Source organism: Coregonus clupeaformis, chromosome 8 (assembly GCF_020615455.1).
Source record: "Coregonus clupeaformis isolate EN_2021a chromosome 8, ASM2061545v1, whole genome shotgun sequence".
In the NCBI taxonomy this organism is placed as follows: domain Eukaryota; kingdom Metazoa; phylum Chordata; class Actinopteri; order Salmoniformes; family Salmonidae; genus Coregonus; species Coregonus clupeaformis.
Genome location: NC_059199.1, coordinates 16505096 through 16518255, shown reverse-complemented (window position 1 = coordinate 16518255; position 13160 = coordinate 16505096). Strand labels below are relative to the sequence as shown.

Genomic DNA, 13160 nt, shown 5'->3' with positions numbered 1-13160 from the left:
GAGAGGTTGTTGTCCTGGCACCACACTGCCAGGTCTCTGACCTCCTCCCTATAGGCTGTCTCATTGTTGTCTGTGATCAGGCCTACCACTGTTGTGTCGTCAGCAAACTTAATGATGGTGTTGGAGTCGTGCTTGGCCACGCAGTCGTGGGTGAACAAGGAGTACAGGAGAGGACTAATGATTTAGGAAGGTTACCTTCGCTTTCTTGGGCACAGGGACTATGGTGGTCTGTTTGAATATGACATCATAAAACTGAGAAGGCACACTTCCCCAAAAAGTCATTCTGAAAATCTCAATGGGTCTTCCACTGATGGGGTACGGCATTTTTACTTTAACTCACACATTTAGGAGCCTAAGATCTATATTAGGCTGGAAGGAGGTTTGACCAAAGCAGGTTATATGGAAAAGTTGATGATGATGAGAATATCCATTTACTGTAAGAAAGCACTCATGTCATCTGGTGGATAAAAAATTGTTTATTAAAAAAGCACAATACAAAGATATTGTAAAAGTACAGCTCATTAGAAGAAAATGTGAATAATACCTATAATATTTTGGAAATTCATATACAAATATGTTATTGTATCATCTGAATGACAGATATAATACATTAAAGATAATACATTTTAACACATTTACAACAAAACAATAATACTCAATACACAATACAAGGCAGATAATTCCTGTAGCTGCAGATAAGATCCGTTATCATTACACCTTATATTTTATATAAAGCTGTAACAGTAAAACACAATTAAACCATGCTTAAGTAAAATATATCTGTTGGTAAATAAAATACGAAAAAAAATCCTTAAAGTACAAGGTGTTATTGTGTGTGTGTCTGTTTGCTTGTGTGCATTGAGCGTGCATAATCCATGTTCCCGCGTTTCCTTCCGCTCCTCCTCTGATGGTGTGTCCCTCCATTCCTCCCTCCATCCCTCCATCCTTCCACCCATCCATCCCTCCATTCGTCCATCACTCCATCCTTCCATCCTTCCATCCGTCCATCCTTCCATCACTCCATCCCTCCATCCTTCCATCCCTCCATCCCTCCATCCCTCCATCCTTCAATCCCTCCATCACTCCATCCCTCCATCCCTCAATCCCTCCATCCCTCCATTCCTCCGTCCCTGCCCCCTCAAGGTCCTGCAACATATCACCACACAAAGTTGTTTAGGACATGCAGTCAAACAAACTCTTAAGAATCAAACAAAAATACATACTTTAAATACATACATTATACTTCAGAGAAATAGTTCCATATTAGTATCATATTAAGTATCAATAGCATATGTGTGACACTCTGGCTCCGGGACTTTTATATTTGAGCCAGGGTGTATTGTGTTTTGTTGGGTTTTGGGTGATTTTCTATGGTTGCATTTCTGTCACGTTTATTTCTAGGTTTGGTCATTGACTCCCAATCGGAGGTAACGAGTGTCAGCTGTCGGCTCGTTATCTCTGATTGGGAGCCATATTTATACTGTGTGTTTTCTCGTGGGTATTGTGGGTTTTTGTTCCTTTTGGTCAGTGTACCGTAGGACTTCACATTCGTCATTTGTTTGTTGTTTTCGTGGTTGCTTTTATTTAAATAAAGTCATCATGTTCACTCCACGCGCTGCGTATTGGTCCGTTTCCTCAGACGATCGTGACAGAAAAACCCACCATCAAAGGACCAAGCAGCGTGTCAAGCGGCAACAGGACCCAGCTCCAAAGGCTTCCTGGACATGGGAGGAGATTTTGGACGGAAAGGGGTCCTGGACTTGGGAGGAGATCCTGGATGGGATGGATCGCCGTCCATGGAGCGAAAGCGGTGGAGAGGCGACGGCGAGAGGAGCAACGGCGTCAGCAGGGCCATCGTCGGAAGGTCGAGAGGCAACCCCAAAAAGTTTTTTGGGGGGCACATGGCTTTGGGCGGCTGGGCAGCAGGAGGCTACCACAGGGCTGACGGAGGCAGAGAAGGGGCATATTCAAAGGGGCAACCAGGTTACGGGGTCACTGGGCAAAGTAGGGAAAGGAGATGTAGAGGCACGGCGAGTGGTACTGGGGTGTATTGCCAGTCCGGTCCGGCCCGTTCCAGTTCCCGGGATAGAGCCAGTGGTGTGTGCCTCCAGTAGGGTCCGGCCTGTTACGACCCCTCGCACCAAGTGTACGGTGCGCGTCTCCAGCCCGGCTCGGCCTGTTCCGGCCACTCGCACCAGGGATACGGTGCGCGTCGCCAGCCCGGCCCGGCCTGTTCCGGCCACTCGCACCAGGGATACGGTGCGCGCGTCGCCAGCCCGGCCCGGCCTGTTCGGCCACTCGCACCAGGGATACGGTGCGCGTCGCCAGCCCGGCCCGGCCTGTTCCGGCCACTCGCACCAGGAAACGGTGCGCGTCGCCAGCCCTTTTCCCACCAGTGCCTACACCACGCACCAAGCCTCCTGTGTGTCCCCAGAGTCCTGTGCGTCCTGTTGTTGCTCTCCGCACTAGCCCTGAGATGCGTGTCCTCAGCCCGGTACCTCCAGTTCCGGCACCACGCATCAGGCCTACGGTGCGTCCCCAGGGTCCAGCATGCCCTGTTGCTTCTCTCCGCACTAGCCCTGAGATGCGTGTCCTCAGCCCGGTACCTCCAGTTCCGGCACCACGCATCAGGCCTACGGTGCGTCCCCAGGGTCCAGCATGCCCTGTTGCTTCTCCCGCACTAGCCCTGAGATGCGTGTCCTCAGCCCGGTACCTCCTGTTCTGGCACCACGCACCAGGCCTACGATGCGCCTCAGACGGCCAGAGTCTGCCGTCTGCCCAACGGGGCCTGAACTGTCCGTCTGCCCAACGCCGTCTGAACTGCCCGTCTGCCCAACGCCGTCTGAACTGTCCGTCTGCCAAGCGCCGCAGGAACTGCCCGTCTGTACTGAGCCTGCAAAGCCGCCCGTCTGCCATGAGCCTTCAGAGCCGTCCGCCAGACCGGAGCCGCTAGAGCTCTCCGCCAGACAGGAGCAGCCAGAGCCTTCCGCCAGACAGGATCAGCCAGAGCCTTCCGCCAGACAGGATCAGCCAGAGCCTTCCGCCAGACAGGAGCAGCCAGAGCCTTCCGCCAGACAGGATCAGCCAGAGCCTTCCGCCAGACAGGATCAGCCAGAGCCTTCCGCCAGACAGGATCAGCCAGAGCCTTCCGCCAGACAGGATCAGCCAGAGCCTTCCGCCAGACAGGATCAGCCAGAGCCTTCCGCCGGACAGGATCAGCCAGAGCCTTCCGCCAGACAGGATCAGCCAGAGCCTTCCGCCAGACAGGATCAGCCAGAGCCTTCGCCAGACAGGATCCGCCAGAGCCGTCCAGCCAGGATCCGCCAGAGCCAGCCAGCCAGGATCCGCCATTCAGTCAGGTACTGTCCCTTAGTCCGGTGCTGCCCCTTAGTCCAGTGCTGCCCCTTAGTCCGGTGCTGCCCCTTAGTCCGGTGCCGCCCCTTAATCCAGTGGGGTTTAGTTGGGGGGTGGTCATGTGGAGGGGGCTACGGAAGCGGATAGTGACTAAGGTGGGGTGGGGACCACGACCTGGGCCAGAGCCGCCACCATGGACAGACGCCCACCCAGACCCTCCCCTAGACTGTATGCTGGTGCGCCCGGAGTTCGCACCTTTAGGGGGGGGTACTGTGACACTCTGGCTCCGGGACTTTTACATTTGAGCCAGGGTGTATTGTGTTTTGTTGGGTTTTGGGTGATTTTCTATGGTTGCATTTCTGTCACGTTTATTTCTAGGTTTGGTCATTGACTCCCAATCGGAGGTAACGAGTGTCAGCTGTCGGCTCGTTATCTCTGATTGGGAGCCATATTTATACTGTGTGTTTTCTCGTGGGTATTGTGGGTTTTTGTTCCTTTTGGTCAGTGTACCGTAGGACTTCACATTCGTCATTTGTTTGTTGTTTTCGTGGTTGCTTTTATTTAAATAAAGTCATCATGTTCACTCCACGCGCTGCGTATTGGTCCGTTTCCTCAGACGATCGTGACAATATGGCTATTAGTCTTACCTGGGGCTGTGAATGGCTTCACTTGAGAATAGACCGAATCTGCCTCAGGTGGGGTTTCTGTTTCTGTAAGGGGTGAGGATAAACATCAGAATAATAGAACAGTTATATACATAATAATATACAGCTAGTCAATATGGGGTCAAATAGGTGTGAGGTTATGATAGGGGGAATATGGAAGGAGGGATTTCTAGTCTTACCTTTCTTCTTCTTGGCTTTGGCCTTCTGTTTAAGGTCAACCTCAGCATGTCCAGTTGCTGCTGAAAATGGAAATATCCAGTCAACAAATTAAGGAAATAGCTTATTGCATATTCTGCATCTTCATTGAAATTCCAAAATTGTACATTTAGATTTCACTGACTGCCGACCTGTAGAATGGGTCTTACCTGTGGCCTTCCCTGTCTTGACCTCAGAATAGACTGGATTTTCTTTTGGAACAGCTGGCTTTTCTAAGGAGGAGGAGGGGAAGGAAGAGGAGGACGAGGAGATAATTTGTAAGTTTGTATCAAATTTGATGAGTAAAAAACACGTACATCACATCACTTGGTCCAGCAGTAGCAGCAGCAGCATCTGAAACATACAGGTAATACACTAATATCTCTACTTAGTCTTAGTATGCTAGTCATATTAAACATATGAAGAACAACTGCAACAACAACTCTATACTGTATTCATGCTAAACTTAACATACATTAACAGTACCATTGTCATTATTGTCTGAGGGAGTGATTGTACCGTAGATGTTAGCGCCACCAATTGGTCAAAGAAGAGAGAGAAAGATGAATTGGTTAGTTATCCCTCAGATTGCCTAGGGACAGAGTACATTAACATGTTTAACACAAAGTGGATGGTGAAAAGTCAGTGGATGAAGTTACAGAGAGAGGAGAGTTACAGTGATCTGGGCTGAGAGACTGACCATGCTGAAGACGTGTGTACCCAGCATCAGGAGCCTGGCCCTGGGTAGATCCTTGGTCCTGTTGGGGGTCCAGGTTGGTGCTGTGTGGCTGGGGGGGCCTACATGGAGAGAGATACTCATGAAACACACAGATGATATTTTATTGTATGAAAAGGAACGTAGTTGAAAGACATGTGTACTCACGAGAATTTCCTGTTACAACAGGAACCTGTAATGAAAAATGCATATAATTATATCTGGACATTATTGTTTTGAACTTTTGAAATGAGACATTTGTCTCTTAAACAAGTTAAATGAGAATTGATAAAAGTCTCACCTTTGGCGTTTTTATATCGACACAGCAGTGCCAGGAGAATGGCCAGCAGAACACCAGCAACAACCAGTCCCACAACCACTACTACTAGGACTTATGTAGAGGGTCCAGGAGTTATGCCTGGAGAGAGAACAGCAAATCACCATCAGACTCTGAGGTAGTTATAGAAAATAAATAAAGTAGTGGACAAAGTGAAACAATTCTGTAGATACATTATATATTTGACATCTAACTTGAGATCAGATGACCAGCCTGAGCTTGCAACTCCAAACCTACAGTATGCTTTTTAACAATACAAATCACTGATGACCACAGATATTATGAAAAGGTAATGTGATCAAAACCGATTTCTCACCTCTCACTGTCACCCAGCTCTCTGGTGATTCTCCTTCAGTAGATTTACACTTATATAAGCCTTCATCTGACTTGGATACTGCAGGGATGGTCATCTCTCCTGTGATCTCATTCCTGATGAGTACTCCATCTTTGTAGAAATCAACCTTGGGGTTTGGGTTTGTTTCCTGATATCTATTTGTACAGAGCAGAGTCACAGAGTCTCCCTCAGTCATGGGATAGGCAGGGCTCTCCAGGATCACAGCACCAGCTGTGTAACATAATATATAAATAAAACTGTAAATCAGGAGTAATCACTCACAATATATGAATGTCTTATGAGCTTGCATTTTATATGAGATACATTCATTCAGTTTCAGAATTGAACATCATTATCATACATTGAAATGTAAAAAAGGTTAGTGAATGTTGTACAATAGACATACCAGCCACTGTGATGTTGACAGCATTACTGTACTCTCCTGATGCAGACTCACACCAGTACACTCCACTGTCCTTTTCAAGTGTGGACCTGATGGTACATGTGGACCCTGCTATTGATCCCCAGTTAGAGCCACACCCTGACTCCACTCCTCTCTCTCTGTATATCTTCAGTCTCCATCCAGTAGAGTTCCCCTTCTCCTCACAGCTCAGTGAGAGAGACTTTGATGTAAAGTGTTGAGTTCTGTTGGGTCTTATTCTGAGAGACACTGAAGGATGCAGGTCTGAAACAAAGAGGAAAAGTCAAACTTATAGTTATATATACACATGAGGATGACTTAAATGTGGTTAAATGCAGTTTCAATGCAGTTAGATACCTCCTGACCAGAGAAACTGAGGTTCACTGTAAAGTGTGTCATAGACTGGGTCTCCTCTCCCAGCTCTACACACATATCCTCCTGTGTGATTAGGACCAGCAGGGATCAGAGTGTAGGAGTCTTCAGTAGTCCCATTGCCAGATAGAGGCTCTACAGAGCAGGACCTGTCCGATAGGGAGGGTAACCCAGCTCTGTAGGGAACAGTTCGGTACCAGAAGAACCTCCAGCCTGTAGATGACTCTTTAACACGGTCAATTGTATAGCATTACTTGTCTCGGAGTGTTTTAAGCCATTGATTTTCTGAAGACCTTCACAGGTATATAGACCATTCTTTGCAGGACTGATTCTGTACTCAGGCTCTGTTTTCGAGTAGAACGACTTCCCACTGTTATAAAAAGCATACTCAATCCCTTTTCCTCCCTGTATGTCACATCTGAGTGTGACAGTCTCTCCACTGAATATCTGAGGCCAGTTGGGTTGGAGGGTCAGAACAGCCACAGGTCTATCTGTACAGACACACCACAGACAATAAATACAATCACACAACTAAGAATGTAAAATAATGTTGATCAGCATTCATCACAATATGACCATATCATAAGTTGGCATTTCTGAACATACAGTATTCAGTCTGAGCTGTCTGACTTACGAAGATCTAGTCATCAGAATACTGACATATACAGTGATGTCTACACACACACAGATACACACACACACACACACACACACACACACACACACACACACACACACACACACACACACACACACAATTCCTCACCAATCACAGTGATATTGACAGGATCACTGATGATTGATGATATGGTTCTGGACTGGATCTCTCCCTGACACCAGTAGAGGCCCTGGTCAGACACAGCAGGTCTACTGATGGTGAAGGTGGCTCCTGTTGTAGTGTGTCTGTCAGGCTGGGGCACTACTTTCTTAGTGTTGTCTTTGTACCATGTATAGCTCCAGGCATTGTCATACCCCACTGAACACGTCAGAGTTACTGTCTCTCCAGTGTACACAGGGTTTGGATTTATGGTCAGTGTAGCTTTGGGCAGGGCTGTGAGAAAAGAGCATAATTTAAAGATCTGGATACATGCTTAGCAATATCCAAAGATTTAGTTGTTGTTGGAACGTTTTCATACTATAAAAGTCCATTATGGGTGTATGTTGACTTGATTTGGTGTGAATTGAAAATATGATTCTGTTTTTTTCCTAAAAATGTTGTTTATAAAAAGACTTTCACAGAATAGAATATTATGAAGATCTTATCCTTCTCAACATTTAAGTAAGTGATGGTATTGTTTTTAAACTCACCAGCAACAATGATGGTGACAGATGGGCTGAGATACGTCTTCTGGGGCCGTCTTGTCCTTGTCCCCTCACACTGGTACTGACCAGCCTGGTCAGAGAGAGAGAAGGTGATGGTTTCACTGGGCGGACTGGGAAGCAGTTGGTTGTCTCTGTGCCAGCGGTACGTCCAGTCTCTGTAGTCTGATATGTCACACTGCAGAGTGACTGTCTCTCCAGAATAGACGGGACCCTGTGGAGAGTCTTTCACTGAGGCAGTAGGCAGAGCTGTGGAAACACAGTTATATATGAAGACAAATGCACTCAGAGCACAAATCTCTCCAACGTATGATCTTACTTCTGTAGGAAGTACTGTAACTATTCATTTATACAGTTGAAATCGGAAGTTGACATACACTTAGGTTGGAGTCATTAAAACTTGTTTTTCAACCACTACACACATTTCTTGTTAACAAACTATGGTTTTGGCAAGTCGGTTAGGACATCTACTTTGTGCATGACACAAGTATTTTCTCCAACAATTGTTTACAGACAGATCATTTCACTTATAATTCACTGTATCAAAATTCCAGTGGGTCAGAAGATTACATACACTAAGTTGACTGTGCCTTTAAACATCAAGGAAAATTCCAGAAAATGATGTCAAGGTAGGCTAATTGACATCATTTGAGTCAATTTGAGGTGTACCTGTGGATGAATTTCAAGGCCTACCTTCAAACCCAGTGCCTCGTTGCTTGACATCATGGGAAAATCAAAAGAAATCAGCCAAGCCCTCAGAAAAAAAATTGTAGACCTCCACAAGTCTGCTTCATCCTTGGGAGCAATTTCCAAACGCCTGAAGGTACTACGTTCATCTGTACAAACAATAGTATAAACACCATAGGACCACGCTGCCATCATACCGCTCAGGAAGGAGACGCGTTCGGTCTCCTAGAGATTAACGTACTTTGGTGCGAAAAGTGCAAATCAATCCCAGGATAACAGCAAAGGACCTTGTGAAGATGCTGGAAGAAACAGGAACAAAAGTTTCTATATCCACAGTAAAACAAGTCCTATTTCGACATAACCTGAAAGGCCGCTCAGCAAGGAAGAAGCCACTGCTCCAAAACCGCCATAAAAAAGCCAGACTACGGTTTGCAACTGCACATAGGGACATAGATCATACTTTTTGGAGAAATGTCCTCAGGTCTGATGAAACAAAAATAGAACTGTTTGGCCATAATGACCATTGTTATGTTTGGAGGAAAAACGGGGCTCTTGCAAGCCGAAGAACACCATCCCAACCGTGAAGCACGGGGGTGGCAGCATCATGCTGTGGGGGTGCTTTGCTGCAGGAGGGACTGGTGCACTTCACAAAATAGATGGCATCATGAGGAAGGAAAAATATGTGGATATATTGAAGCAACATCTCAAGACATCAGTCAGGAAGTTAAAGCTTGGTCGCAAATGGGTCTTCCAAATGGACAATGACCCCAAGCATACTTCCAAAGTTGTAGCAAAATGGCTTAAGGATAACGAAGTCAAGTTTCCCACGGGGGGCCAGTATGAAAATGTATGCACTCACTAACTGTAAGTCGCTCTGGATAAGAGCGTCTGCAAAATGACTAAAATGTAAATATAAATGTATTGGAGTGGCCATCACAAAGCCCTGACCTCAATCCTATAGAACATTTGTGGGCAGAACTGAAAAAGCGTGTGCGGGCAAGGAGGCCTGCAAACCGGACTCCGTTACACCAACTCTGTCAGGATGAATGGGCCAAAATTCACCCAACTTATAGTGGGAAGCTTGTGGAAGGCTACCCAAAACGTTTGACCCAAGTTAAAGAATTTAAAGGCAATGCTACCAAATACTAGTTGAGTGTATGTAAACTTCTGAACCACTGGGAATGTGATGAAAGTAATAAAAGCTGAAATAAATAATTTTCTCTACTATTATTCTGACATTTCACATTCTTAAAATAAAGTGGTGATCCTAACTGACCTAAGACAGGGAATTTTTACTAGGATTAAATGTCAGCAATTGTGAAAAACTGAGTTTAAATGTATTTGGCGAAGGTGTACGTAAAGTTTCGACTTCAACAGTACATGGATCATGTATACATGATTTACTCAATATAAATAGTGTCCATTTGTATGATAAAAAACACAAAACAAAGTAACTCACCTTTCACAGTGATAGTGACAGGATCACTGATGATTGATGATATGGATCGGGACTGGATCTCTCCCTGACACCAGTAGAGACCCTGGTCAGACTCAGCAGCTCTACTGATGGTGAAGGTGGCTCCTGTTGTAGTGTGTCTGCCAGACAAGGTCACTACGTTCTTAGTGTTGTCTTTGTACCATGTATAGCTCCAGTCATTGTCAGACCCCACTGAACACGTCAGAGTTACTGTCTCTCCAGTGTATGCAGGGTTTGAATTTACGGTCAGTGTAGTTTCAGGCAGAGCTAAGAAAACAGAGAGCAGAATATCAAAACATCTGGATACATGCTTGGCCATTTTTAATTATTTAGCTGTCGCAGTTAAGTTTTGATAAAAGCAGATTTTAGGGGTATGTTCACTCTATTCAGTTTCAATTTACAGTGTATACTGTATATATGTAATTAGATGAACCCTCATTGGCTCAGATTTTTTGAATGTCCAGATAGTGATTGAAGATAAATAATTAGCTCACCAGTGACGCTGATGTGGAGAGATGGGCTGAGATATGACTTCTGGGGCCGTCTTGTCCTTGTCCCCTCACACTGGTACTGAACAGCCTGATCAGAGAGAGAGATGGTGGTGGTTTTACTGGTGTGACTGGAAAGCTGTTCTTTATTTATTAACCAGTGGTACGTCCAGTCTGTGTAGTCTGATATGTCACACTGCAGCTTGACTGTGTCTCCGGAGTACAGTGGTTCCTGGGTAGTGACTATCTTCACTGAGGCTGTAGGCAGAGCTGAGGAAACAGTTAAATGAAGACAAATGCAATTAGTGCACCAATCAGTTAAAAGTATGCTCTTACCCCATATTTCTTCAATTATCAAATGAAATGAGGAAGAATTAATGGAGGAATCTGAACAGCAATGGTAGGCTGACATTTTTTAAACGACAATATAGCATCCTTAAAATGGGGCCAAATGTCAAGTGGTTATGGGCATGGAGGCACTGATGTGAATGAGAGATAAGATGACTTACCTGTCACCGTCAGTCTGACTGTATCACTCCACTTAGAATACTTCTTATGTTCAATATGTAGACCGAGACACCTGTAGACACCACTGTCTGACATCTTAACCTCACTGATCTCATATTCATGTTCCCTACTGAGAGGGTCAACACCATCCTTGCGCCATGTGTATTCCCAGTCAGTGACTTCTCCCCTCTGTATGTTACATCTGAGAGTAACAGACTCTCCACTGAATATCTGTGAGGATTTGGGGTGTATGGTCAGATCAGCCTTTGCCTGTCCTGCTCAAAATAAAACCAGCATGATAAAATTGCTTTACAAATGTTATTTTGAGACACTCAAAACACAAAATATGTCTATTCAAAAGCAGCTTTAAACAGCACAAAGAAATAAAATGAAGCATTAAGAGATGAAGGCTTGATCAAGTGTACAAATATCTACCATCATCATCTTCAGAGTGTCCAGAGTAGATGTGTATACTCAGCACTACAACAAAGAAAGTCACATTACTCCAATATTAGTTTGAAATAAATAACTACATTCCATTTTCATGTTACTGTTTACCAAATCCATCCTGTGCTTTATTTTAAAGATGCAATCTGCGTTTTCTACATAGATTTCTACACTACTAAATGAATCACAGCAATTCAAGTCTTATTCCATCATAACCCAAAATATATGTTTATTTTATGATAATTATTGTGAACAATGTAGATGAATGAATTTCCTTAGCCCCTTCCCTCAGCCGTATACCACAACAAGTGGCAGGGTGGCCATTTTAAGGTAGTTTGAATTACAGACTGCAGCTATAAATGGCCACTGACTTCCCATGTTCTGCACACAGTGAGAGTACAGAGACCAAAAACACCAAAACACCACTCATTCATCTCTTAACACAGTTTACTATAACTGTAGCGAAGGAACCCACAACCATTTACAATAATCACAACTTGATACTACAACACATACAACAAATATTGCATTTTGTATTCATTGGCATTGACAGCACATTTAGCAAGCACTGAGTTAGCGTCAATCTTTAATTCCTGAGTGATGACCTGGCTAAACGCACACCACCACACTAACCATGTCTGCATGGCATCATCTCTATAAGCTCAGGTTCTCACCGTGATGCAACATCAATATCACACCATATTTGATTTATTATGGTCACAATATCTACACCATATTTTGCTGCAATTTCCTTTTAGTGCCGTTTACTAATGTTTTCTCAATAAGGGATACAAAAAAACAAAGTTAAAGCTTGAAACTGTCTTCATTTCCATGAATGTCTTATTCCTTTTTACCTTAAGGGCTTAGTAAATCAGGTAATTAGTGTTCACACAAACACACACTAACTCAGTACTTACCTAGTAGCAAACAGAGCAAGGTGCTCTCCATTCTGTCCCCACTGACAAGTGACTTTCTCTAGAACTATAGTCCTTCTGACAAACCCCTCTACTTCCTATGTGATGACAGTCTGCTTAGATCACGCCTCTTCACAGTCACACAGAAAAACTGAGAGAGAAAGATTCAAGAGGAATGTAAAAAGTCTGAGAAAAAAGAGTAGCGGTTTATAGTCTATTCATATTATACTAGATAGATAGATAGATAGATAGATAGATAGATAGATAGTGTAGGCCTCCTCTCAAACCTGTGCTCAGCTGTCAGGTGGCAAGCCTAGCCAGCTAACCTCAGTTGTGCAACAAAGGAAATGGACTTCTTCACACAGACAGAACTTCATACAGACACACACACACACACACACATTTATTTGTGTGTATGTGTTCATCAGAGGCAGAGCTGTGTGGAATGTATTACCACTGACCAGAGATTGGAGGAGTTTCAAAGCTGGAACTGGGTAACCGGGTTTCCAGGTTAAAGTGTATAGTTTCATTTTGCTTCACATCATTACATGTTGAATACATGAATCCATTTTTGTCAACTATTTACCTCTAAAAATATGTTGTAGAGTGTAGAGTGTGGGACACGTACAACATGTGTGAAGAAACAAACATGTGGAGAGAAATGTTACAGGTGAAAGCAGTTAAGAGACTTCACCTTCAGTGGGTATACTAATGTAAACATCTGGGGTTTCTTATCGCCCCCTTCAGGACAGGCCTGTAACTACTACACATCCTTGTGGATCACAATATAGAAACTAATATGGTCATTGGTCACATAGCAACAACATAACCCCTCAGTCTACTGGGTCTGCCCTCTTATTCCTTCCTCTCTCTATGTCATCATATTAGCACAGACATGGACCACTTCTGTATGGGTTCATATCAGTA

The 13160-nt window shown here is 44.5% G+C and overlaps 1 protein-coding gene and 1 long non-coding RNA gene across 2 annotated transcripts in view; both read right to left on the bottom strand.

Annotated features, from left to right (window-relative positions):
* The window catches only part of LOC121571608 (low affinity immunoglobulin gamma Fc region receptor II-like), a 51829-nt gene extending 46888 nt beyond the window's left edge, over nucleotides 1-4941 (bottom strand). The window contains exons 1-4 of the mRNA XM_045222226.1: nucleotides 4935-4941; nucleotides 4385-4447; nucleotides 4199-4258; nucleotides 4002-4064 (exon numbers count right to left, since the gene is read on the bottom strand). Coding sequence (XP_045078161.1) covers nucleotides 4002-4064; nucleotides 4199-4258; nucleotides 4385-4447; nucleotides 4935-4941 — 193 coding nt within the window. The remainder of the gene's footprint in view (nucleotides 1-4001; nucleotides 4065-4198; nucleotides 4259-4384; nucleotides 4448-4934) is intronic.
* A 13-nt stretch (nucleotides 4942-4954) lies between these two features.
* Nucleotides 4955-5279, bottom strand: LOC123491364. The gene is made up of 3 exons (XR_006661300.1): nucleotides 5231-5279; nucleotides 5098-5122; nucleotides 4955-5012 (listed from the first exon to the last, which is right to left on the bottom strand). It is a non-coding gene; the product is annotated as an uncharacterized LOC123491364 (long non-coding RNA).
* Nucleotides 5280-13160: the final 7881 nt, after the last annotated feature.